The sequence below is a fragment of the Pleurodeles waltl genome, chromosome 7 (assembly GCF_031143425.1).
Source record: "Pleurodeles waltl isolate 20211129_DDA chromosome 7, aPleWal1.hap1.20221129, whole genome shotgun sequence".
NCBI lineage: Eukaryota > Metazoa > Chordata > Amphibia > Caudata > Salamandridae > Pleurodeles > Pleurodeles waltl.
In genome coordinates, this window is record NC_090446.1 from 1,503,611,536 (window position 1) to 1,503,639,411 (window position 27,876).

At 47.0% G+C, this 27,876-nt stretch overlaps 1 protein-coding gene across 1 annotated transcript in view; it reads left to right on the plus strand.

Annotated features, from left to right (window-relative positions):
• Positions 1 to 27,876, plus strand: part of LOC138247449 (phospholipase A2 inhibitor NAI-like) — a 69,280-nt gene that overhangs the window by 23,244 nt on the left and 18,160 nt on the right. The window contains exons 2-3 of the mRNA XM_069202075.1: positions 16,513 to 16,632; positions 23,699 to 23,845. Coding sequence (XP_069058176.1) covers positions 16,513 to 16,632; positions 23,699 to 23,845 — 267 coding nt within the window. The remainder of the gene's footprint in view (positions 1 to 16,512; positions 16,633 to 23,698; positions 23,846 to 27,876) is intronic.

The window sequence follows — 27,876 nt, forward strand, 5'->3', positions numbered from 1 at the left end:
TGGCACCGCTGCTCGCTACTCAACAGAACCATGGGGAACTCTGCTGGTTCCACCCAGCAGCACTTAGGGGCATATTTAAGGAAAGTGGGGCTGCACCCAGTGAGCGCCGCTTTCCTTGCGACCCTTACGGCCCCCCTTCGCCACCTGTGTGCGTCGTATTTAAAATAAAATATGGCGCACCATGACACAGGGTAGAGGGCAATAGCGTTATATTTTTGATGCTGTTGATGTACTCTCCAGGAGTAGCGCCAATATTGTGACGCTACTCCTGCAGAGTACATAGGGGCCCATTATAAATAATAATATGTCGCCTTTTAACGCATGCTCTGAGCAGGCATTAAAAGTGCCCAAAAAAACGGAGCAAGGAATTCTTTTCAATTTCCGTGCGCCACTTTTTCAAGCCCCCTAACAGGGGAACGTCCCCCCTTGCATACATTATGGCTGGTGCAGGCATAATGTGGCGCAAGGGTTTACAAAGTGGTGCAATGCATGCATTGCGCCACTTTGTAAATATGGTGAGGGGAAAATGCCACTTTATCGCCGCCTAAGCGTAACAAAAATTACGTTATGTCGGCGATAAGATGGGGCTGGATGCTCTTAAATATGCCCCATTATGCCTGGCACAGGCATAAAGTGGCTCAAGGGTTTCGAAAGTATTGCAATGCGTGCATTGCACCACTTTGTAAATATTGCATGGGGAAAATGGCGCTTTAACCCCACCTAAAATTAAAGAAAATGACGCTATGGCGGCACTAAGGTGGCGCTAGTGGCTCTTAAATATACCCCTTAGTTTCATTAGGTTGCTCCCCAGAACAATGGAACGTCATGCGGCCTTCGTTTAGTGTTTTCATTAAAAAAAGCTAACAGTAATGGAAGACAACCTTGTGAATTTTGCATCTGATGGACACATTGGTGTATATTTCTCTTTGACAATGCATAATTTCTACAGAACGTTCAGGGGGCCACAGCAGCTGGTTCGAGCAGCTCATCCATCAGAGGAAGCAGTCACACCTCAATGCTCAGAATGAGGTCCGGCAGAGGGCATAAAGGAGTGAGTGCTGGTGAGGATAGGATTGATGGGGGATGTGACAGGGTAAAGAGTGAGCGCTGGTGTGGCACAAGATGGGGTAAAGGAAGATCCGGAGGGCTGCGAGAGGGCTGAGCACTGGGCAGGAAGAGATGAGGTGTGGTAAGATCTGCCAGGGGCAGGGTCGGCTTTAGCACTGGTGGTGCCCTGTGAGACAGCCTTTTTTGTCGCCCCCACGACCCCATGACCACCTCCTCGGATTTTCTCACTACCTCCCGGCATATGTGCCTGCTAGACCTGATAACCTTAGGGTGGTCATCCCCCAACTTTTTGCCTGCCTTCCTCCATTCTTATGACACTGTATTTGCTGGTGTTAGGACTCTGCACACTTAACCATGGCTAACCAGTGCTAATGTGCATATGCTATCTCCCTTAAAACATGGTAATATTGGTTCATACCCAATTGGCATATTTGCTCTACTTGTAAGTCCCTAGTAAAGTGCACTACATGTGCCCAGGGCCTTTGGATTGAATGCTACTAGTGAGCCTGCAGCACTGGTTGTGCCACCTTAATAAGTAGCCACATAACCATGTCTCAGGCCTGCCATTGCTAGGCCTAAGCGTGAAGTTTCACTGCCACTTTGACTTGGCATTTAAAAGTACTTGAAAAGCCTTAAACTCCCTTTTTTCTACATATGCCACTCCTAAGGTAGGCTCTAGGTAACCCATAGGGTAGGGTGCTGTGTAGGTAAAAGGCAGGACATATACTTGTGTGTTTTATATGTCCTTGTAGTGAAAAACCCCTAAATTCATTTTCCACTGCTGTGAGGCCTGCTCCTTTCATAGGCTAACATTAGAGCTGCCCTCATATACTGTTTGAGTGGTAGATTCTGACCAGAAAGGGGTAAACAGGTCATATTTAGTATGGCCAGAATGGTAATACAAAATCCTGCTTGTTTGTGAGGTTGGATTTTATAGTACTATTTTAGAAATGCCACTTTTAGAAAGTGAGCATTTCTCTGCACTTAAAATCCATCTGTGCTTTACAGCCTGTCTCCAATTAATGAATGGGGTGGGCTGGTTGACAGTTTCCTTGTGCATTTCACCCAAACAACCACAAACACAGGATACTCAGTCACACCTGCACTCATCTGCATACTGAATGGGTCTTCCTGGGCTGGAAGGGTGGAGGGGCCTGACACCTACATTTCAAAGGCTAGAGGCCTGCACTCACACAATAGACTGCCACACCCCCTACTGGGACACTGGCAGACAGAACAGTACTGAAAGGGGACCTTGTGCACTTCAAAACCACTCTTTGAAGTCTGCCCCATTTCAAAGGCACTTTTGGGTATATAGGGGGTCATTCTGACCTTGGAGGTCAAAGACCAAAGCACTGCCAACAGGCTGGCAGTGCTTTTTTCCCTATTCTGACCGCGGCGGTACCGCCGCGGTCGCACCGCCGGGGCCGGTGTTTTCTGCCGTTTATGCCCCGGCGGGGATAATCCACCAGGGCAGCGCTGCAAGCAGCGCTGCCCTGGGGATTATGACCCCCTTACCGCCAGCTTGTTTCTGGCGGTTTGCACCACCAGGAAGAGGCTGGCGGTAAGGGGTGTCCTGGGGCCCCTGGGGGCCCCTGCACTGCCCATTCCACTGGCATGGGCAGTGCAGGGGCCCCCTAACAGGGCCCCGGCCAGCAAGCGCGACGGGTGCAACTGCACCCGTCGCACGGCCGCAACACCGCCGGCTCCATTAGGAGCCGGCTCCTGTGTTGTGGCCTCATTCCCGCTGGGCCGGCGGGCGCAAACTTGGTTTGCGCCCGCCGGCCCAGCAGGAATGTCAGAATGGGGGCCGCGTGAGTGCGGCCGCATTGGCGGCCGCATGGCGGTTTCCACCTGGCGGGCGGCGGTAGCCACCCGCCAAGGTCGGAATGACCCCCATAATCTGGACTCTTCCTGGGACAGACACTCTAAACCAGATCCTGCAACCTGCCAAGAGGAGCTGCCTGGCTGCCCAAAGGACTCACCTGGACTGCTTTGCTGTGAAGGACTACTGCCTTGCTGTTGCCCTGCTGCCTTGCTGGCCTCTGGCTCTACTGAGAAGTGCCCTCCAAGGGCTTGGATTTAGCTTGCCTCTTGTTCCTGGCATTTCAGGGCCAAAACAACTTCTATTGTTTAAGGAAACTCCTTGTGCAGCGAAAATCAATGCACAGCCTGCCAGAATTGACGCACAGCCTGCCCAGCAGCAAAAGAATCACCGCATCGCCGAACCGGAATGACACAGTCCGGCTCTCTGAGTGGTAATCGACACATCGTCTGCATTGCGACTGGAATGTTGACACACAGCCATACCGGATTGATGCAGTACCAAGCCGGAACAAAGCAGCCCGACTTCCTGCGTGAGGAATCAATGCAGCACCTTCCGTGCGATAGAAACTCCAACGCATCGAGACATCGGATCGACGCAGCACATGTGATTTCATCCTGCACGCCCAGGATTTCCACGCGTCGTCCCTGGGCATCAAAAGACCCCGCATCGCATGGAGGATCCACGATTGCACGCCAGATATTGCCGCAAAGCCCTTACAGCGTGGGAAGAATCAGGAAATCCGATGTACACCTTCCTTTTTCCACGCATCTCCTCCTCTACGGTCTTCATGCGTGTAATTTTGACGCATACCATGTACTTTGTGCACACAAGAGACATCTGTTGATTCTTAAAGACTTAAGACTCTTTTTATTATTGCAAAAGTGATATTTTCAACTTGTGTTTATCAAATCTTGATTGTTTTGACCTTAATTTAATCAGATTAATACCTCATATTTTTCTAAATTTGAGTGGTGAATATTTGTGGTGTTTTCACTGCATCATTGCATGATTATTGCACACATATTTTACATATTGCCTTCTAAGTTAAGCCTGACTGCTCACTGCCAAGCTACCAGAGGGTGGGCACAGGATAATTTGGATTGTGAATGATTTTCCCTGAATAGGAATGTGGTCCCTACTTGGACAAGGGTGTATACCTCTGCCCTTTCTAACAGTGCCCCTCATCTCTCAACAGCCTCCCTTTCACACACATTTAATTTGTGTTAAAAACGTTTGTAAAGGCTGGCTTTACTAATCCACTCAGCGATCCACATAAAATATAGTTCTGTTCTTTGCAGCATGCATATTAACCCTCTATGCTACTTTATGGTGAGTCAAAGCTGCCACTAGACAAAACTCCTATCCCTCTCCCTAGCAGGAACATTAATCACAAGAGGTATTGTGACATTTTAAATGCTTCATTAAGGCTGTACACACAGGAAACCTTTCATTAGGTGATTTTGAATCGCAAGTTTCTAAGTTATAAACACAGCACCCCTGAGGTCAGTGGCCCCCAATCCAAGTCAGCACCCAGTGCAGCCTCACCGCTCGCACACCCCTAAAGCCGGCCCTGGCTGGGGGGCATAGAGGAGTGAGTGCTGGCATCAGACTAGATAGAGGAAGACAAGACAGGCAGTGAGTGTTGCGTGGGATGGGATCTGGGGCTGAAAGAAGATCTGGAGGAGTGCAGAAAGGAGTGAATATTGTAATGGGGTGAAATGAGTGTGGTAAAATATGTCAGGGAAGATTAGGAATGATCAGCAACTCAGTAATTTATTTACTGATTATGCAGGCAGTCATGTATGCAGTGCATGCAAGTACTTTCCATATATACCTATTATATATATATTTATATATAGCTATCTCTCTATATACAAATGCAAACATACACACAGATATATATTACCCTGTGGCGGACTCCATTGGGTATTTATAGTTAGGATCATGTTTCCATAGGAAATCTATTTTTTGTGTTGCTATTAACTTTGGCCCCATTTGACAAATCTCCACAAAACTTTAAAAAAAAAAGTGCTACTTTTTAGCCACTTTGCGCATGGAAAGTTTCTGGGTGATCCATCAAGCGGGGCTGAGAAAAAGGAGGGTACCAAAACACATTTTCACTATTCATTTTCCATAGGAACTGTAGGCTCAGAGACAGCCCAAACTGCTGAACAGATTTACACCAAATTTGGCAAAACGCTAGATCTTTGTCTGGAAAGAGTGCTTGTTTGTGTTTTAGTGTAAATTGATTTAGTAGTTTTGGAGAAATTAAGGTTCCAAAAAATTATATATATCACCCTTCCACAGACCTGACAGATCTCATATTGAGATCTGATTGGCTGCCACCACCTTAACCAGCAAGTGGTGGCAGCCATTTTACGACTCAGGAATCTGGCCTGAGTCCTCAAAATGTGAACTAAAGATATGATTGTGGCAAGGTAGGTATCCCCTGATCCCCTAGGCCTAGTGGGTGGGAGGTCCGAAAAATGTTTTCCTTTTTATTAAAATTCCCACAAAACGAGAGCCTACACAAAGTCTGCTCCTAATGGGAGTTAGCTTTAAAAATGCTTCCGGTGGTCCATTTCCCTGAACAGATCGAGACATTACTCTCACTTGAAGGGAGCAGCATAAGTAACTGCTTCCTCTGGGTGGGAGCAATGCCAGTTCCCGCACAGTGCCAGGAGCCAGCTGGGGCCATGGGGGCTTTGGAGCTCCCACTGTACCTTTAAAAAATGCAGGCCCTGGGATATTGGGTCCCCTGCGCTATTATAGGATTCAAAATAGATACTGCCCTGGGGGGTGGGGGTTCCCAGGGCCTGATGAGGCTCGGAGAAGGGGCCATGCAGCCCCCTTCCCCTTTTAAAGAAGGTACATCCCCAGGAGATGGGGTCCTCAGGGACTATAAAGGCTCAGGGAGCGGTGCTGCACAACACCCCTCCCCTTTTATTTATAAAATATTTATATTTTTTTAAATAAACACAAACAGAAAATCACCTACAATCTATGTATGGGAGCCTATGGAGATACATTATCATTATTGCAATGTACAAAAGGCGATGCTTATTCAGGTACATTAGTAATTACAAGCAGATGCAGCAGAGAGGTCGTCAGTGTTAAATGGGGTCATCAGAGGCAGCCAGAGGTATAGATTGTGTATGTAGTGCTACATATTAGGACCCTAAGTAGGTGATAAGTAAGGGGAATCACAGTGGCATTCAACACAGTCTAGTAGAGTTAGGGGGTGATTCTCCGCCGCCCGCCAGAATTCCGCCCCCATTATACCGCTCCGCGGTCAGAAGACCGCGGAGGGTATTATGAGTTTTTCCCTGGGCTGGCGGGCGGTCTCCAAAAGACCGCCCGCCAGCCCAGGGAAAAACTCCCTTCCCACGAGGATGCCGGCTCGTAATCGAGCCGGCGGAGTGGGAAGGTGCGACGGGTGCAGTGGCACCCGTCGCGTATTTCAGTGTCTGCAAGGCAGACACTGAAATACTTTGCGGGGCCCTCTTACGGGGGCCCCTGCCGTGCCCATGCCATTGGCATGGGCACGGCAGGAGCCCCCAGGGGCCCCGCGACCCCCCCTACCGCCATCCTGTTCATGGAACAGGATGGCGGTAGGGGGGGTCAGAATCCTCATGGCGGCGGAGCGCGCTCCGCCGCCATGAAGGATTCCCCCGAGCAGCGGTAAGTCGGCGGGAGCCCGCCGACTTGCCGCTTCTGACCGCGGCTGAACCGCCGCGGTCAGAATGCTCGTGGGAGCACCGCCAGCCTGTTGCCGGTGCTCCCGTGGTCGGTGGCCGCCAGGGTCAGAATGACCCCCAAAGTCTGTATTGAAAAGATCTTGCAATGCTAGGTAGTCTGTGAGGGGTTGCCATATGTCACTGGGCCAGGAGGTTATAGGTTGGAGTGATGCATAGACCTCACTGGTATTATTGTAGTATATCATGCTGCGAATCCAGTCAGATGACGATGGGAATCGTTTGCTGTGCCACTGCAGGGCAATCTCACACCTGGCCAATAGTAGCGCTATTGCAGTAAATCTTCAGATCCCATGGGGCAGCTCGGCCACGTAGCCCACCAGGGCCACTAATGGGTAGGGCGCAATGGTGGTCTTGGTCATTGCAGATAGCTGCATAAATATGCCTTGCCAGAATGCACCAATGAGGCAACAATTCCAGATCATGTGTGAGAAGTCCACATCCGGAGCCCTACACTTTGGCAAAGAGAAGATTGAGAAGCATCTAACCTGGGCAGTGTATGTAGTGCGAGGTATGTTCACCTGAGGAATTTGTAGTGTAAGAATTTGTGTATGTGGCTAGGGGATATCAATTTGGTCTGTCTGCAACAAAAAATCCATATTTTATCCAACAGTTGCTGATCCAAATCATTCCCATTTCCCCCTAAGCCTGGTATTGTAGGTCAGTAGCAATACAACCAACGCATAATATAGTTTAGACAATAGATGGTCACCCTTGAAGTCAGCAATCTCCTTCATCAGAGGGGAGAAGTCACCTGAGGATAGAATATAGGAGGGGATCTGGACTTGCAGAGCACTGTGTATACGTCTCAAGGCAAAGTGATCCAGAACAGTGGCACCGGCGAATCGATTATTATCTCCTTGTGATAAAGCATGTCCCTCAGGGAAAAGATCACCAAATGTGTAAAGTTCATCGTGTGAGAGGGTACACTGTACCAGTTTATACTGTGTCGGTGACACCCATTAGTTGTTGTATAGTGGCATGGCTGATGAATAGAGGAGGTCACTCATAAATAAGCGAAGGAGCTGACGCCATGCCCAGCAGGTGGTGGAGAGGGGATGTATGTCACTGGGAACCAATGGGATACCCTGTGGAAGAATAGAAGCTAGGGGAACAGGGTCTCCTTGACCTCGCTCCAGTATAGCATAAGGGGCTTCAGGGTGGAACCAGTGATATGCATATTGACATTGTGTGGTCAGAAAGTACAGTTGAAAATGTGGGACACCAAATCCGCCCCTGTCATAGGGCAGCACTAATGTGTCCAACTTACACTGGGCCCACAATTCGCCCATATCAACTGAAGAAGTAAGGTTTGAATGGTAGCAAAAAAAGCATTAGTGAGGGGAATCAGTATGTTTCGGGAAGAGGTACAGGAATTGGGGGAGGATCACCGTCTTAATGGCTACGCGGCCTGCCATCGATAGTGGGAGGCAGCACTGCCGCTCAAATTGCAAGACCAGGAGGTTCCATAACAGGGCCATAATTTACACAAATTATTAGCTCTCTGTGGAGCCAAATACCTCGATAGGGGATGGGGCCCGGAGTCCAGAGCAAAGAGTAGGAGCACATTAATGATTTTGTGGAGTCAGTAAGGAGGAATATTTTCATCTTATCCTAGTGTAGGAAAGTACCCTCTTTCTTGGCATGGTTACCCCCATTTTCTGCCTGTTGTCAGTGAGTTTAACTATGTTCACTGGGACCCTGCTAACCAGGATCCCAGTGATTATGCTCTCTCCCTTCTAACTTGGTAACTTGCACCATGTTCAACCCACATTTGGCATACTTGCCCCCCCATGTAAGTCCCTAGTACATGGTACACAGGTACCTAGGGCATTGGGGTACCAGGGGATCCCCATGGGCTGAATTATGTATTCTACTACCCATGGGAAGCACATGCAAAATGTTCTTCAAGCCTGCCATTGCAGCCTGCGTGAAAAGGGTACATGCACCCTTTTTCATTATAGGTGACTGCACCAGGTAACTATAAGTCACTCCTATGGCAGGCCCTCCTAGCCCAGAGGGCAGGGTGCAAGTACCTGTGTGTGAGGGTACCCCTGCACTAGCAAAGGTGCCCCCACAAACTCCAGTGCCATTTTGATGGACTTTGTGAGTGCAAAGACGCCATTTTATGTGTGTACTGGACATAGGTCACTACCTATGTCCAGCTACATAAAGACAACTCTGAACCTAGGCATGTTTGGTATCAAACATGTCGGAAACATACCCCAATACTGTTGCCAGTAATGGAAGTATAATTCCATGCACTCTGGGGGCTGCTTAGAGTACCCCCAGCATTGCTCATACCAGCCTTCTAGGTTGTTCCCAACAGCCCAAGCTGCTGCCGCCCGTTAGACAGGTTTCTGCCCTCCTCCTGCTTGAACAGTTCAAGCCTAGGAAGGCAGAACAAAGGATTTCCTTTGGGAGAGGAAGGTAACACCCTCTCCCTTTGGAAATAGATGTTACATGGCTTGGGAGGAGTAGCATCCCCAAGCCACTGATTTGCTTTGAAGGGCACATTTGGTGCCCTCCTTGGATAAACCAGTCTACACCAGTTCAGGGACCTCCAGTCCCTGCACTGGTGCGAAACTGGACAATGAATAGGGGTGTGACCTCTTCTCTGTCCATCACCACTCCAGGGGTGGTGCCCAAAACTTCTCCTAAGGATCCCTGGGTTCTGCTATCTTGAATCCAAGGTTGACAGGGACCTCTGGGAGGATCTGAGTTGCCAGGCCAGGCAGGTGATGTCAGAGGCCCTTCCTGATAGGTGGTCATCTGGCTAGGTGACCAACCCCCCTTTCAGAGCTATTTTGGGTCTCTCTATTGGGTGGGTCCTCAGATTTGGCTTGCAAGATTCCAGCAGGACTCCTCTGCAACCTCTATTTCGACTTCTAGCCACTGGAACTGCGACTGGACCCTCCAGGAACCGACAATCTGCATCTTTGATGAAGACTCAGCTTGCAACATTGTTTCCATGGCTCCTTCCAGCTTCTGCAACATTTCCCCATCTGTACATCCTCTGAGGGTGGCAAGTCTTCAGTCTGCATGAGAAGGAAGGAGTCACTCCCCTGCATCTGCAGGCACCAACTGCAATGATGACCAGATGTGTGGATCTCCTCTCATCCTGAGCTGCGGGGATCCTGCATCGTGGGTGGTGGGCCAGAGTAGTCCTCTTGGTCCTCTCTGCCAGCTGTCCAACTTTGGTGGAGGTAAGTCCTTGTCTTCCCACACAGGACAGTACACCCATGCACTGCATCTCTTTCAGCTACCAAGGCTTCTTTGCATCTCCCCCAAGGGATCTTCAGGCTCTGTGTAGCCCCAACCCCCAGCACTCCTTTCTGTGACGCACAGCCCTCTGAGTGCTTCTTCTGTGGCGTGGGATCCTTCCCCAGCTGTGCTGCATGGGCTCCTCTGTGACTCCTGATTCCTCAACCAGTGGGTCTACTGGAGGGGCTGCCTCTTCTTCTGCGTACACTGAGTGGATGGAAACACGTTCCACTCGCTGGCCCAGCGGGAAAGTCACATCAACATTGAAGCCAGCTCGTAATCGAGCCAGCAGCAATGTTGATGTGCAGCGAGTGCAGCAGCACCTGTCGCGCATATCACTGTCCGGAATTCGAGTAGTGAAATGCGCGATGGGGCTGTGACTGGGGGCCCCTACACTGCCCATGCCAAGTGCATGGGCAGTGCAGGGGCCCCCAGCGGCACCCTGAATCCGCCTTACCGCCAGTCTTTACATGGCAGTGTTTACCGCGTTGCCGTGTTGGACAGGCTGGCGATTGGGGACTCATAATCCCCAGGGCAGCGCTGCTTGCAGCACTGCCCTGGTGGATTACGACTGCCCGGCTGCAGCCTGGCGGTATACTGGCGGGACCGGTGGTATGACCTTGGCGAATGCGCCACGGTCATAATACATCAGCGTGACACTGCCAGCCTGTTGGCGGTGTTACCGCGAGTGTTCCGCCATCCGCCAGGGTCAAAATGACCGCCTGAGTGTTTTCTTTGATGTGTGTAAGTGCTGTGTGACTACAATGGTGTTGCATGAGCTTTGCATGTCTCCTAGATAAGCCTTGGCTGCTCATCCACAGCTACCTCTAAAGAGCCTGGCTTCTAGACACTGCCTGCATCACACTAATAGGGGATACCTGGACCTGGTATGAGATGTAAGTACCTTAGGTACCAACCACACACCAGGCAAGCTTCCGACATTGGTGGTGCAGTGGTGGGATAAGCACCTGCAATTGCCTTACCACTCTGTCACTTGGTACTTTCCACAGGAAAGTCCACTTTCTAGCTAGGGGTACACACTGTACCTAGTATCAGGGAAGTAGTCTTTTGGATTTGGGTAAGCTGGGGGTCTAGGCATAGCCCTTGCTCCAAACTTCTTTGGAGAGTCTTAGTTAGAGTAGTTATGGATCTCTCACTACTCTAGCTAGCTCACATGTCTTCAGTACCGCATGTAGGAGGCTGGCCTGGCTTATAGTGGGTACCTTGTGGTACTTACACCATGTGCCAGGTCCAGTTATCCCTTATTAGTAGAATAGAGGTGTTTCTAGCAGCTTAGGCTGATAGAAGGTAGCTATGGCAGAGCAGCTTAGGCTGAACTAGGAGACATGCAAAGCTCCTACTATACCACTTATATCATATAGCACAATGTCATAAGAAAACACAATACTCAGAGTAGCTAAAAATAAAGTTACTTTATTTTAGTGACAATATGCCAAAAGTATCTCAGAGGATACCCTCACTTAGGAGGTAAATAACATACACAAATTATATGTACACAAACCCAAAACAGGTAAGTAACAGTAAGAAAAGTAGTGCAAACAATGTAGAATCACAATAGTAGACATAGGTCTAGGGGCAACACAAACCATACAGTGCAAAAATGGAATGTGAATCACAAATGGACCCTAGACCTATGGGAGGTTGTAGAGAGTCGCTGGGACTGTAAGAAAACAGTAAGGGTGTCAAAGATACCCCACCCCAAGACCCTGAAAAGTAGGAGTAAAGTTACCCTACTACCCCAGAAAGACACAATAGTTGTGATAGGGGATTCTGCAAGAACCACAAGCACCAGCAAAACACTGAAGATGGATTCCTGGACCTGAGGACCAGTAAAGGAAGGGGACCAAGTCCAAGAGTCACGATAGTGTCCAGGGGGGCAGGAGCCCAGAAAACCCCAGATGAAGGTGCAAAAGGGCTGCCTCCAGGTGGAAGAAGCCAAAGATTCTGCAACAACAAAAAGGGCTAGGAACTTCTCCTTTGGATGGAAGATGTCCCACGGTTTGCTGGAGGTTGCAGAAGTGTTTCCAGGCAGAAATACCTCAAACAAGCCTTGCTAGCTGAAAGAGTCGCTGTTGAGGATTTTGAGTGCTGCTGGGGACCAGGAAGGATCAGGATGTTGCCCCTTGGAGGAGGAGACAGAGAGGGCACTTAGCAACTGAGGGAGCCCCCACAGAAGCAGGCAGCACCCGCAGAAGTACAAGAGCAGGCACTTAGAAGATCTGAGAACAGCAGTCGACTCAGAGTCACCAAGGAGGGTTCCACGACGTCGGAGTCCAACTCAGCGGGTTGAGCACTGCAGGACGGAGTGCTGGGGACCCAGACTAGGCTGTGCACAAAGGAATCCTTGGAAATGTGCACAGAAACCGGAGCAGCTGCAAATCATGAAGTACACAGGTTTGCTGTCTGGCGTGGGGAGGCAAGGACTTACCTCCACCAACTTTGGATAGAAGGGCCACTGGACTGTGGGAGACACTTTGACCCAGCTCCTGTGTTCCAGGGACCACGCTCGTCAGAATGAGAGGGTACCCAGAGGACTGGTGATGCAGAAGTTTGGTGCCTGCATTAGCAGGGGGAAGATTCCATCGACCCACAGGAGATTTCTTCTTGGCTTCCAGTGCAGGATGAAGGCAGACAGCCCTCAGAGCATGCACCACCAGGAAACAGTCGAGAAAGCCGGCAGGATGAGGCATTACAATGTTGCTGGTAGTCGTCTTGCTACTTTGTTGAGGTTTTGCAGGCGTCCTGGAGCAGTCAGCGGTTGATCCTTGGCAGAAGTCGAAGAGGGAAGTGCAGAGGAACTCTGTTGAGCTCTTGCATTCGTTATCTGAGGAATAGCCCAGAGGAGAGACCCTAAATAGCCAGAAAAGGAGGTTTGGCTACCAAGAAAGGAGGTTTGGCTACCAAGAGAGGTAAGCACCTATCATGAGGGGTTTTTGACGTCACCTGCTGGCACTGGCCACTCAGAGCAGTCAATTGTGCCCCAACACCTCTGAATCCAAGATGGCAGAGGTCTGGGACACACTGGAGGAGCTCTGGGCACCTCCCCTGGGAGGTGCAGGTCAGGGGAGTGGTCACTCCCCTTTCCTTTGTCCAGTTTCACGCCAGAGCAGGGCTGGGGGATCCCTGAACCGGTGTAGACTGGCTTATGCAGAGATGGGCACCATCTGTCCCCATCAAAGCATTTCCAGAGGCTGGGGGAGGCTACTCCTCCCCAGCCCTTCAGACCTATTTCCAAAGGAAGAGGGTGTAACGCCCTCTCTCAGAGGAAATCCTTTGTTCTGCCTTCCTGGGACTGTGCTGCCCAGACCACAGGAGGGCAGAATCCTGTCTGAGGAGGAGGCACCAGCTGCAGAGGAAACCCCGGAATGGCAGTTTGGCAGTACCCGAGTTCTGTGCTAGAGACCCGGGGGATCATGGAATTGTCCCCCCAGTACCAGAATGGTATTGGGGTGACAATTCCATGATCTTAGACATGTTACATGGCCATGTTCGGAGTTACCATTGTTATGCTACACATAGGTAGTGACCTATGTGTAGTGCAGACGTGTAATGGTGTCCCCGCACTCACCACGTCTGGGGAATTTGCCCTGAACAATGTGGGGGCACCTTGGCTAGTGCCAGGGTGCCCACACACTAAGTAACATATAGGTGACTAATAAGTTACATATGTGCAGTGAAAATGGCTGTGAAATAACGTGGACGTTATTTCACTCAGGCTGCATTGGCAGTCCTGTGTAAGAATTGTCTGAGCTCCCTATGGGTGGCAAAATAAATGCTGCAGCCCATAGGGATCTCCGGGAACCCCAATACCCTGGGTACCGAGGTACCATGTACAAGGGAATTATATGGGTGTTCCAGTGTGCCAATGAGAATTGGTTAAATCAGTCACTAGCCTGCAGTGGCAATTTTAGAAAGCAGAGAGAGCATAAACACTGAGCTTCTGGTTAGCAGAGCCTCAGTGATACAGTTAGGCACCACACAGGGAACACATACAGGCCACAAACTTATGAGCACTGGGGTCCTGGCTAGCAGGATCCCAGTGACACATATCAAACACACTGACAACAAAGGGTTTTCACTATGAGCACTGGGCCCTGGCTAGCAGGATCCCAGTGAGACAGTAATATACTCACAAACAGGCCAAAAGTGGGGGTAACAAGGCTAGAAAGAGGCTACCTTCGTACAGCGCACACCTCTCAGGCCATGGATTCTCCCTATGAGAACCTGACCTTCCAAGAACTTAGGGAGATGTGTGCTCAGAGAAATCTGAAGGCAGGGAGAAATCCCAACATGACTCTACTTCTAGCCCTGCTCCTCCAGGATGACCAGGAACATGATGGTAGCCAGGAGGAAGAGGAAGAAATAGACTCTGACACTCCAGTGTAGAGAAGGAAAATTTAGCCACTGAAGTGGGTCAGGAAGAACCCAGGGAGGATGAGATAAACTATAGGCACACCCACAGTCATGTTTGGAACACTGTTAGCAGTGTAAAGGGGGGGAGGTCACACCAGTTGGTCCACCTTTGTACCTAGGGGGATGGTTGAGTGGGTGTTCAAGGGCAGAAACAGATCCTACTCTGTACACACTCACATCTCCTCAGTATCTGAGGGGATCCACTGTTCAACTCCAGGGAAAGATTCACTCGACGGAGAGCTCAGGCAACTGAGACCTGAAAAGGCCAAGCTGAGGCTGCAGCAGCAACAGCTAGCCCTAAATAGTGAGTGGAGAGAGAGAGGAAGGGTTTGGGGTTAGCACCCCCTGGTGGCAGCAACTTTAGTTTCAGGGAGCCCAGAGGCAGGGAGGACTCTTTTGATTTCAGAATATTGGACAAGGTTGTTACCCTCTACAAGGTGGGGGGTGACATTTACAAGTGGTTCACTGCTCTGGAGACGGCCTGTAAGGTACCAGAGGTCCCTTGGAGACAGTGGGCTGCTATCCTCTGGCTCTCCTTCTCTGATAAAGGGAGACACAGACTTCTTCCTGTCAGAGAGGAAGATGCTGACGACTAAGCTGTTCTAAAATCTGCACTGTTAGATGTATTTGATCTCACCACTAAACAATACAGGATCAAGTACAGGGAGATCAAGAAAGAGTACTCCCAGGATTGGGTTGATTTTGTGGACTGCTCTTTTAAAGCTTTGGAAGGCTGGTTATATGGCAGCAAAGTCAGTAATTATGAGGGCTTGAATAATCTGATTGTATTACTCTTTCTGATCTGCAGCAATACTTTACATATTGCCTCTAAGTTAATCCTGACTGCTTTTATGGCAAGCTGCTAGAGTTAAAAAGAGGATTATTAAGAGACTTTTGTGGTTCACCTTGACTAGGATGTGGCTGGTGCTTGTGACGGGCTCACCAACAACCCAGATTATCATATTTTTGCTCAGGAGTAGGATTCAGTACTTGAGTTCATGCAATGCCATACAGTGATTTTGTGTAACACTAAAATCCCATTTAAACAATTTGATACCATACATAACCTTTTTTTAAATTCTTTTATATTGGCTCTTTTGCTTTTTTTAAATTTACTTCTATTCTGCATGACTGTCTTCAATTGTGACCTTATAAGGATAGAGTTTGAGCTTATCCAGTTTGAAAGATACACTGCAGCTGAGCTCAGGGAATTCTGCCAAAAGAGGGGGCTGCCAGCAAAGAGGAGAACAGAGAAGTAAGAACTCTAAAACGACCTTAGGGCCTGGTCAGAGGACCAGCAGATGCTGGCAAAAAGAGGACCATGATGAAGAGTAGGGTATGAAGGAGCAGGAGGAGGGGGACCCGGGCACAGGTCCTGAGCTGCAGCACCCCGGACAGTTGAAGCCCCCTGCCGTTGCAAGTGAGAATTTTGTCTTTCAATGGTCTGCATACAGAGGAGCTAGAGGACAGAAGGGCTGACATAGAGTTTCAGCTGGATGGCAAAATTAAAATTGGAGGCAGCTGCTAAAAGGCTTTAGAGGAAAGGAAACTGGCCCTGGAGGAAAAGCTGACTGAAGAAGAAAGGAGGGCTGAGAGAGCCTTGAAAGGAATAATGGTGGCAGTGAAACCGCAGTGCCCAAATGGGGTCAAGAGAGTTTGAATCCTAAAGACCTGATGCCTAACTGTGTGGTGGGAGAGGACATTGACAAATGGTTTTCTGCTTATGAGGTAGCCAAATAATTCATATAGACCCACAAGAGAATTGAGGGGTGAGTCTCTGGAAAAACATGTCCACGATGGGGAGGGATACCCTGCTGACACTAGAGGTGGATAACCACATAAAGTATAACCCCATGGAAGCTATTCTTGTCACCAATTTTGTGGTTTTTCACCCCCTTAACCAACAACCCAATTTGTCACAGACATGATAATTCAAAATGTATTTTCAAAAATAATACCTATTTGAGACTGAATTTAGTTTACTTGATACCTATTCTGCTTGAACTCATCGTCTAAGCATCAGCTCTCTGCCACCATCGATAAACCTTGTCTCTTTGACGTCCCTACCCCTGAGAGTCAAACAATGAAAAGGAAGTGCTTGGATCTGAAGGGTCCTCTGAGTGTAAATAAATACTAAGGTAACTTTTGTGTCCTTTATTCTAGGATTTGCACTGCAATGTCTAACCTGCTCTGGAGACTCTCCGAGCAACTGCACAGGGAGTGTGAAGAACTGCACCTACTGGCAAGATGCCTGCATAGCTAAGTACTACATACTGACAAAATGTAAGTATGCATCATACAAAGAATTCTAAAACCATTAAATTATAGTGGGGCAGATGGTGGAATGTTTATTGAATTCATTCTAGTCCTCAAAATATAGTGCAACAGATTCCAAACCTATCCCTTCTGTGTCAGAATCACTTAATACAGTCAGCTGAATGACCAAATCCCCGGTAAGCAACAAGACACCCATCTCAGAATTTTTTCATTTCTGGGCCATTATACATGTTAAAATTAGAGGCACTAGCTCATCTATGTCGGTCGCACATGCCCACTAAACTGTGTGTCATTATCACAGAGTCGCAGTGCTGCTAAATATTAGCTACCTAACCCTTCATTTCACACTGATTAAAACTTCTCTGTGTGTTACCAAAGTTCTCCAATCTCAGTTATTAAACCCTTCAGTTTTCAAGTCACCTTCAATATTGGAGTTATCCAACCTTTAAAATTTTAAAAATCAGTCTCACCAACTTACTACAGCCGTCACCAAGATGCTCAATATATGAGACACCAATATCACTCACTTCAGGATTACCCGCTCTTTCATATCAGAATCACAAAATGTTGTCCCAACCACTGTCACCAAGCATTTCTATATCAGAATCATGAAACCATCTACTGGTTAATTACCAAACCTTTCTACTTCAAGATGTCCATGCCCCTCCATCTCAAAGTGGCCAAACGTCTCAATCTTTAAACTCTCATCCTTTTCTATGTGAGCATCATTAAACTCCCTCATTATTATCTACCAGTCCCCTCTACCTGAGTATCTCGAAGCCCCTCCATCTCAGAGTGAATCAACTCTTCCCCATCCTGGTCATAAACCCCTTCTGCTTCAGAGTCATTAACTCCTCCATCTCAGTCACTAAGCCCTTCCAAACTATTATCATCAAACTTTTCTGCCTTCACTCCATGCCAGAAGTATGAAAGCAGTGATGGTCCTATGCATCACAGTTTTAACCCTCTCCAACTGAGCAATTGAGATTCGTCACCCAGCTATCTCAGAATCACAAATCCATCCATTTTAGGATCAACAAGCTCTCCCACCTCAGAATTACTAAACATCTTTTTCACACCACTATAATTGTCATCAAAAATCTCCACTCCACAAGCCCTAAACCATTATTCTCAGAACCACTAAATACTTCCACCTAAAATTCCCAAACTTTTTTAATCACAGCAATCCAAACCTCCTATTTTAGAGGCACCTGACACTTCTGCATCAGGTCCTCCAAACCTTTCCACCACGATTGCATGCTGGAACCACCTATGCCATTACCATGCATGCCTTTAAAACACAATTTTTATTAGACACATATGTCTTTACAACACATGCCTGTACTACATAACTTGTTACTACTCAGATGCCATTACCATGGATGCCTTTGCAATGAAAATGTAAGTGTATAAGAGGTAAGTATAAACCATTTATATAGGTAGTTATAGTTACAGCCATGTTTCCATAGAAAAAGCATTTTTTACTTGCCTATATCTTTGGCACCATTTGACAAGTCTTCACAAAAGTTTCTTTCAAAAAGTGTGCCAGTGACTCTTGTTCCGCATGAGATGTTTTGGGGTGATCCGTCAAGTGGGGGCAGAGAAAAAGGGCAGGGGGTCAAAAACACATGTTTCCTGTGTTAATAACTATAGGAGTTTGAACACGACTACAGCCCGAACCACTGGCGGAATTCCATCAAATTTGGCAGAAAGGCATAGATTACACTGTTTGTTATTTGGTGTAAATCCGTTCAGATTTTTAAGAGGAATTAAAGGAAAACCAAATATGTATATCTTGGGTGCGGATCTGTTGTGACGTTTTCGTGATTATCTTGGCAAATTCACGAATGTGCGCTGTAGGAGGCTGGCCTGGTTTGTAGTTGGTACCAAAGGTACTTACACCTTATACCAGGTCCAGTTATCCCTTATTAGTGAAATGTAGTCAGTGTCTGGCAGCCAGGCTGTCTAGGGGTAGCTCTAGCTGAGCAGCCAAGGCTGATCTAGGAGACATGCAGAGCTATTGCAATACCACTGTAGTAACACAATACTTACACACATGAAAGAAAATACTAAGGCCCTCATTACAAACATGGCGGTCAGTTTTAAAGCGGCGGTAGTACCGCCAACAGGCAGGGGGTAAAAGAAATAGGATTTGGACCATGGCGGTTGCTGCCATCCAAAACCGGCACTTTAACACACTGACTGCCAGGGTGGTAACCGCAGCTGGGCTGGAGACTTCGGTCTCCAGGCCGGCGGCTGCCACAATCCCACCCTCGGGATTACGACCCTGCCTAATACCATGGTTTTCGTGCCAAACTTTCTGCCACGAAAACCATGGCAGTAGGCACTATCAGCGCCAGGGAATCCCTTCCCTGGCACTGATAGGGGTCTCCCCTGGCCCCCTCCCCCTCACCTGATACCTTCCCCACCCTCCTCCTCCCGCTCCTGCCCCGCACATATACACACCCACACGTGCCCTATATATACACATGCACACATGCATACTCACCACCACCCATGCATGCACACATACATACCCACACACCGCAACACACACCAACATACCTTGTCACACACATGCATTCACAACACACAACACTCACAATCACTCATTCACGCATGCATCCTACGCGACTTACACCCACATACCAATACATACACACCCCACAACACACATACACACAACACCCCACCCCCCTCTCCGGTCAGAGAACCCAACTGACCTGCTTGCAGGGGGTCCTCCGGCTGGAGATGGTCAGCGGCGCTGCTGTCAGCAGCAGTGTCCGCCAACAAAACACTGCCAGGCCGTATCATTGCCCCTGATACGGTCAGCAGTGTTTTTCTGGTGTGGTGGTGCTGCTGTCAGCAGCGCCGCCTTAACGCCATCCGCCGCCATGACCGTCGGCGGTGTTCCGCTAGCATTCTGGCAAAATACCGTCGGAGGTCATGATACCAGTAGATGGCTGGTAGCCACGGCAGCGGTATCTTGATGGCTGTAGCCGTGGCGCTATGCGGTCAATACCGCCAATGTTGGAATGAGGGCCTTAGTGTTACAAAAAATAAAGGTACTTTATTTTTAGGGCCACAATAACAAAAATACCTTAGAGACTATACTCCCTTAGAAGGTAGGTAATATACACAGTATATACACTAGAATGCAGAAATAGCTGTAAAAACTGTTAGAAAACAGTTCAAATAGTGAAAATCACAGTAGGTTGCAATGGGCCTAGGGGGACACAAACCATATACCAAAACAGTGGAATGCGAAAGTTGATTTCCCACCTAGGCAAGCAAAGTGTGTAGAGGGGCGCTGGGAATGTAAGAAAACACCAAAGGTAAGTATATTAGAACTCACCCCAGGGCCCTGGAAAACAGGAGTAAATCAGAGTAAGTTTCCTGAAACACACAAGAGGTCATGATAGAAGATTATGCAAGAACGAGAAGAGACTGCAAGACACCAATGGTGTATTCCTGGACCTGAAGACCTGTGGAAGAAGGGAACCAAGTCCAAGAAGCACTGAAGAGTCCAGGGAGAGCAGGAGCCCCTGCTAACCCAGATGAAGGTGCAAAGGAAGAACCACAGGTGAGAAGACAATGTCAGTTATGCACCCAAAAAGACAGATGTGGGTTCTTGGTTGGTGCAGAAGATGTCCCACGCGGACTAGATGATTGCAGTCTGGTTTGCATTGCTGGATTTTACCAACAAGCATTGACACTTGCAAAGCCCGGTGTTAGCGGAAAATTGCGCTGCCCGGGACCAGGAGGGACCTGGTGGCCTCTACCCAAGAGGGGGAGACATAGGGGGCTCTCAGCAACTCAGAGAGCCCTCAGAAGACCAGGCAGCGCACGCAGGAGTCCCACAGCATGGGGACAAATCAGGTGGAAATGGAGGCCCATGCAGCATGACACAAAGGGATCCCACACTGCCGGAGAACCACTCAGGATGTTGTGTTTGCAAGATGGAGTGCTGGGGGCCTAAGCTGTGCTGTGCACAAAGAACTTCTTGTAAGGTCGCTCACAAGCCTTGGCAACTGCAAGTCACATGGTACTGTCTTGCGTAGAGGCAAGCTCTTACCTCCACCATAATTGGACAGCTGGACCGGGGGACTGTCAGGGTCACTTTAGTCCACCACTCATGTTCCTGGATCCATGCTCATTGTCTGAAGAGAGGTCACACACCACTGGTCATCCCTGCAGAGAGGTGCCTGCTGAAGCAGGGAAGTGTACCCGTCACTCCACTAGAGATTCCTTCAGTTCTTCTGGTGCAGGCTGAAGACAGGCAGGCCTTGGAGGATGCATGATCTGGAAACAGTTGCAGTTGCCGACAGGAGTTGAACATACAATGTTGCAGAAGTCGTCTTTGCTTCTTTGTTGCAGTTTGTAGAGTTCCTGGAGGGTTCAGCTGTGGGTCTGTTGGTAGAAGATGAAGTAAAGGATGCAGAGGATTCCTGCTGGAGTCTTACTATCTGAATATGAAGAAACACCCAGGAGAGAGACCCTAAATAGCCCTTAAAGGGCTCTGGGAGGCTACCCCTCCCATGCCTGTAACACCTATTTCCAAAGGGAGAGGGTGTCACACCCCTCTCCCAAAGGAAATACTTTGTTCTACCTTCCTGTCTTGAGCTGCTCAAGCAACAGGAGGGAACAGAAACCTGTCTGTGAGGTGGCAGCAGCTGGGGCTGCCTGGAAATCCTCAGAAGGCTGGTATGGCAGTAGTGGGGGGCCACTGTGGAGCTCCCAGAGTGCATGGAATTGTAAAACCAATACTGGAATCAGTATTGGGGTACAATTCCCAGGTGTTAGGCACCTTACATGGCCATATTCGGAGTTACCATTGTGAAGCTGGACATGGAGATATGTCCAGTGCACACATAAAATGGCACTCACGAAGTCAAGGAAAATGGTCCTGGACAATGTGGGGGAACCTCTGCTAGTGCAGGGCTGCCCTCACACACAGGTTCTTTGCTTCAGGGTTGGAAGGCCTGACATACAGGTGACTTATATGTGACCTGTTGCACTGAAAAATGGCTGTCAATGGCTGCATGCACCATTTCACGCAGGCTGCAATGGCAGTCCTGCAGAAGCCTTTGCATGGGCTCCCTGGGGGGGGGCAAAAGAAATGCTGCAGCCCATGTGGATCCCCTGGAACCCCAATGCTCCGAGTACCTAAGTACCATATACCAGGGACTTATAAGGGGTGACTAGTATGCCAATTTGGGATAAAATACTGAGTTACCAGTATGTAGTAACAACTTTGAGAGGAGAGAGATCATAAGCACTGGGATACTGGTTAGCACGACTCCGGTGACACAGTCAAACACACTGACATCAGGCAGAAATTGGTGGTAACATGTCAAAAAGAGGGTACTTTCTTACATGCGCACCAACAGGAATGCTGTGATTGGCTGGATGCAACCTGACCAGAAAGTTGCAGCTGCCATTTTAGGTAAAGGGACATGATCCCCTGGGCTGAAAAATAAAATGAAAAGTAACTTATTGGGTCAGGGTGGAGGTACCCTGAACTCTGGACTGTAATATAGGGGTCTTTGAGGGTGAAATTATGGCATTTTTTGTTTTTTGTTTTTCACAACACGTGATATTCGTGAATACATAGCGATGCTCAGCGTGGCCCTCCTGTGTAACGTTGCACCGAATTCACGAATATCGGGGATTTAAAAAAAAAAAGAATTCACAGACTTAATCATACACTAATTCATTCACTCATGGTAGAACTCAGACACTCATGTAGCTACTTACAGAGCCACCCAGACACTCACACACCCACTAACAGATGCACACAGACACTCACGCACCCACTCACACACCCACTCAGACCCTTATGCACCCACTCACAGACCCACTCACACACTGACGCACCGAATCAGAGACATACTCAGACACTGACGCACCGATTCACAGACTCACTCAGACCATCATGCACCCACTCACAAACCCACTCTGACTCTCACGCACCCACTCACAGACCCACTCTAACACTCACACACCCACTTGTCAGCAGACCACCATGCCTGTGTTTGCTTTTAAATTAAGCAATATTTTTTTTAATGCTGCTGTTTCCGTAAAGGAAAACAGGATACTTTTAAAAGAAAAATAAACTTTACAGTTTCATTTTTTGAGAGTAGACACTTGTCCATGGGACCACTGGCTGCTTCTAAAAAATATTATTATTTACATTCTCGAAGGGGAATGGGCCCCTTGGGGACCCCTTCTCCTTTGCAAATGGGTTTCCACCAGTTTTAAACTGGTGGTAAAGTATTACTGTTTTGCGAACAGAATTCAATGGCAAAACAGTAATACCTACCATATTGATTTGGTATGTGGAAGCAATGCCCTTAACAACCCCCTTCCAAATACCAAATCACAAATGCAAAATGCGATTCTGTAACAAGTTATTGAATCACATTTTGACTACTGTACATTAGAATAAGCATTTTTCCGGTCGCAACTGGCTGCCTGATTCTGCACATTGGGCGGTTTGCGACTGTAAAAATGCTTTGTGCATGTGGCCTATAATTTTTTGGCCACCTGCTTAAATACTTATAGTGTCAATCTAATCAACTCAAACAATGGGATTTATCAAGATTCAAATTTTATAAAGTGTCTTCATAATTCAAATGTTTGAAATGTATTAAGTTACCTTCACCTGTTCCCACACAGTGAAGGAGACAGGCTTCTGCCGGTGGTGGAGTCACCATTGTAGTGTCCTGCTGGAGACATTCTAGTGTTTGTTACACAGCCTCTCCTTGAGGATTGGACCTTACACCCAACCCAACACCCATCCAAAACAGGTGTCACCGGTCAGGTGACCCTGCCAATAAAAGATCCCGAGCGCACATGCTCATGGCCAGTTACCACTTCTACACACATGTGTCTATGTCATTCCTTTCTATAGCATGTGGGCCCTTGGCCCCTGGCACCACAACCATCAGAGCATCAATTTTCAACAGCCATGTCCAATTCTTTCATGTTGTAGCTTCTGGTGTACATGACTGTGCTCGTTTCTGCCGTACCACTGGTTTCACTAGTGTTTCTGTTTTGCCTTTTTCTCCAGTTGGATCGGAAAGTTCGGTGTACACCGTGGGATGTGGAAAGTCGAGTCACTGCAATTTCACCTACAGCATGACTGTCCCCACCGTCAGGGAAGTACTGAACTCTTCCTGCTGTCTGACGGACAACTGCATCCCAGACACACCTGCGGGTAAGTCAAGCTTATTCCAGGTAGCATCACTGTCCTCTGACACCTGTCATTACCTTTTCAGGCTTGTTAAAAAAGGCAATTTAAGGAGAACCCGGCCTATACTCGAACAAGCACCGAGAAAGCAAACCGGTCTCGCCTATGCAACAGCTATTGGCTTAATCAATGTTTTTTTAGCCGTGTTGTACAGCAGCGTCTCTGTCCTGCAGCATGGCTGAGAGTAAAGAAAAGCAATCACTATGAAGCGTCATAACACTTTTTATTATCCTTACTTTTCCCCATGTTGTACAGTAGCTGTACAATATGGATAAAACACAGACAAAGTCAGTAGCTCTCACATAGGCGAGACCTATTGGCGTTGACAATGCTCATTTATCTATGTAGCTTAATCAAAACAGCTCTTAAAAAAAGAAGGTTTTTAGAGGGATTTATTTTTTTAATAAAACATTAGCAATTCTGAAAAAAGAAACATAACCACTTTAATCACATTTGTCAGTGATTTTGGATAACCATTTTTGAACTGAAGTTTTATATTCTCAAGGACCCTGCCCCTGCGGTAGGATAGTTTTTGAATGTTTATACCTAGGTCCTTATGGCAGAAAGCAGAGGGTTCCAATGGAAAAAAATGGATTTTGACAACAGAAAATCTACGGCCCCACCACTTTTCACAGATAGACTATCAATACTTGAAAAAATGCAATGCTAATGTATCTGGATCATCCTGTTGTGCAAAAGGGATCAGGGGCGGTTTATCTTTTAGGGCTGAGCCCCGCTGAAATTCCTATACATTCATATAAAGATTATTAAATAGATCCATTTGTTTAGAAATTTATATCTCTAAACAAATCAATGCATTTAAGTCTGGACTCTCTGTTCCAGGCTGCCTGCCAGTGACTTTTGGGCATTGGAGTCTTCATCCCTGCTTGAAGGCAGCTATCTGTCATTAATAGGCATACATCCCACCCTTTCCCCATCTGTCACACAGTAGAAGTGGATGCAAGCATGTGTGATTTAGGGCCAGATGTACCAAAGGATTTTACCCATTCTATGTTATGGGAAAAAGCTTTCATACATATGGCCCTTAGTGCCTTGTCTTCTGCGGAAAGCGTCATAATGCTAATCTTTTGTAATTTTAATTTTACTGAGAACCCGTGTCACGCTAACCTCCCCATGTGACACTCCAGGCCCTAGCTGCAGATCGCTGGCTCCTTTAGAAGTGTAGGTGCTTTATTTGTTCCTTGTGAAACTGTTCTAAAAGTGAGCAGGGTTTTTGCTCGCTTGCAAAATGGATTCAAATATCCGAGTTAAGTGCAAGGGGATAACTACATGCTTACAGTAAAGTCAGTAATCTGCCGTATAGCGTCAAAACTGGCTCTATCTTCATGCACTTAACATTAATGGCACAAACATGGATTGATATGCAAACAATGAATGTTAAAATGTATGTAATGTGTGTCAGCCATTTAGTTCCTCTTATTTCATGTTTTACTTAATGTTGCATTCCCCAAGAGAGTTAGTTGTTTCATCATGCTGTGCTTCTGTGCTTTGTATCACTCTTGCATAGTGCATACTTTGACTTGTGCCAAGTGTTTATGAGCGTCTTTGATTGAGAGCATTAGTGCTGAGGCTAGAGGCAAAGTGTCAGACAGTGAGTTCATCTCTCTGAAGAGCACACAGAACAATGGTCATGTATTCCAGTTGCACATTAAATTCAGTGTAAATGTGTGTGAAGGGATGCGTAAAGGTCAAAATGTTTAGAAGGTAAAAGCAAAACGAAATAAAGTGCTTAAATATGAATGAGTGCAGTGTATGTTTGGAGTGGTAAAATTAAGGAGATGTGAGGGAGTGCATTCAGGGGAGAGGGAAAAGAGAGTACTGAAGAGGAAAGAGAGGAGGTTGAAAATATGCAGATGGATGAGATGTGAAGAGAAAACAAGCATACATATCTAACGTAAAACACACACAACTGAAGGCCATATTTCTTCGATAGGCCTCAATCATATTTAATTTACAGTCTCACAATTTCAGAATTGAAACATTTCCAATGTTAATTATTCATAACTATCATTGTTGTCACTTATCTTAAACAGCTAACAACAATTGACAAAGCTAATAGTACCAACATGTTTTAGGTGTATGTCAGGTTGTGGTATTGAAGTATGCCATCCTACCTCAAAGACACTAAGGATGTGCTTTGTCTTTTTAACAAGTTGAGTTTTGACTCTAGTCTAGACTTGCTTATGAAAATGGACATAGAAGCTTTATATACTTCAATACCACAAGAGCAAACACTCAGAGGTATTGCAGATGTTGATAAAGAACCGGATAGCAATACTATCATGCCCATTGAATTCATAATAGTTTGCGCTAGACTAGCCCTAACTGAGAACTTTTTTTGAGTACAAAAATATAAAATGCCATCAGATTAAGGGCACATCAATGAGAATCATATTTGCACCAAGTCTGACCTGTCTCTACGTATATCAGTTTGAATGTGACCACATCTATAGCAATACCAACCGATACTGGACACATATTAGGTTATGACGCCAATATATTGATGATGTTCTCATCATATGGAGAGAAGACACGACGACAGCCATGGAATTTGACATATGGATTAATGGCAGAGGTCCACACTGTAGACAAAGAACTATTACTTTCCTAGACCTGGACGTTAGGATTGTAGGCAATACAATAACCACAAGAGTGCATGATAAACCAACTGATAAGAACAGCTTATTGAGATTTGACAGTCACCTGCCCAGATCATTAAGGTAAAATCTACTCATCGGCCAATGTTTACGTGTTAGGTGCAGTTGCTCTGAAATTACTAAATATAATGAACAGGCCAACAGATTGGCACAAAAACTAAAGGCACATAGATACACCTCCAACGTGGTTTCACGAGCAAAGATGAGGGTCCGCAAATACCATAACGAGGCATTCCTTGAAACACACCCAAAAGAACAGTCAGAAGTACTCACACGTGTTACCACTTTTACGGTAATATCGAACAGGGTGAAAATGATAATTGCTAAACATTGGAGATGATTCACAAGAACAGGTATGGAGTGGCCACTCCCACTGTTTTCATTTAAACAGAGTGTAAACCTTAAGGATAGTTTGGTACATACTCGTACCCATAATGATACCAATATTGCCAAAGGGACAGGAACCCTTTGGGGCCTGCCACAAGTAATAGGGCACTACCCATGTGGGAATTGGTCTGCATGTCCATTTACTAAACATTGGAAGGAGGAAGATAGTGGCACTGGTCGTCCTTGGGTGCTAAAACAACATACCAACTGCAATACAGAGAATGTAGTGCATATGGTTACATGCCCCTGTAATATAAGGCACGTAGGAATGACCACTCAGAAAATCCGGTTAAGAGTTAGTGAACAACGGAGCACTATTTGGTGTAAAAATAAAAGTGCCACATGCATGACTAAACATTATTTGGAAAAACACCATTGTAATAAAGACCTTGTATGGGTCATCTTGGAGACCATTACACCACATGTAGGCACCAATACAAGTCACTTATTACTGGAGAGAGAATAGTGTTGGGTTTCCATTTGGAAACCCTTGGCCTGAACAATGATATACCCTGGTTACACATACAACCATAAATTGGTAACTTTGGATATTTCACATCTTGGAATTATTAATATCAGGCCCACTTGCATGTAACAATACCTATCAGGTCCCGTTAGTTGACATACATACACCAACTTTTTTGTATGAACCGTTAGCATAGAATTACCACCAAAATCACTACCCCTGTCTGTGCAGTGAACTACCTGGTTGAAGTGATTACCAGATGAGTGATTACATGGACTACGCAGTATTGCACATTACGGTTGTGGCAATATACCAGTTGGTCTAAGGAGCAGATATTGTTACAATGCTGTATTTCTGTATCAGTCTCACGATATAAGGGAGGTCATGTGGGTAGGGTTCCCCATGTTAACATGTGCCTTATATATACATTTCTTAACACTGCACAATTATGAGTACTGCTCTGACCT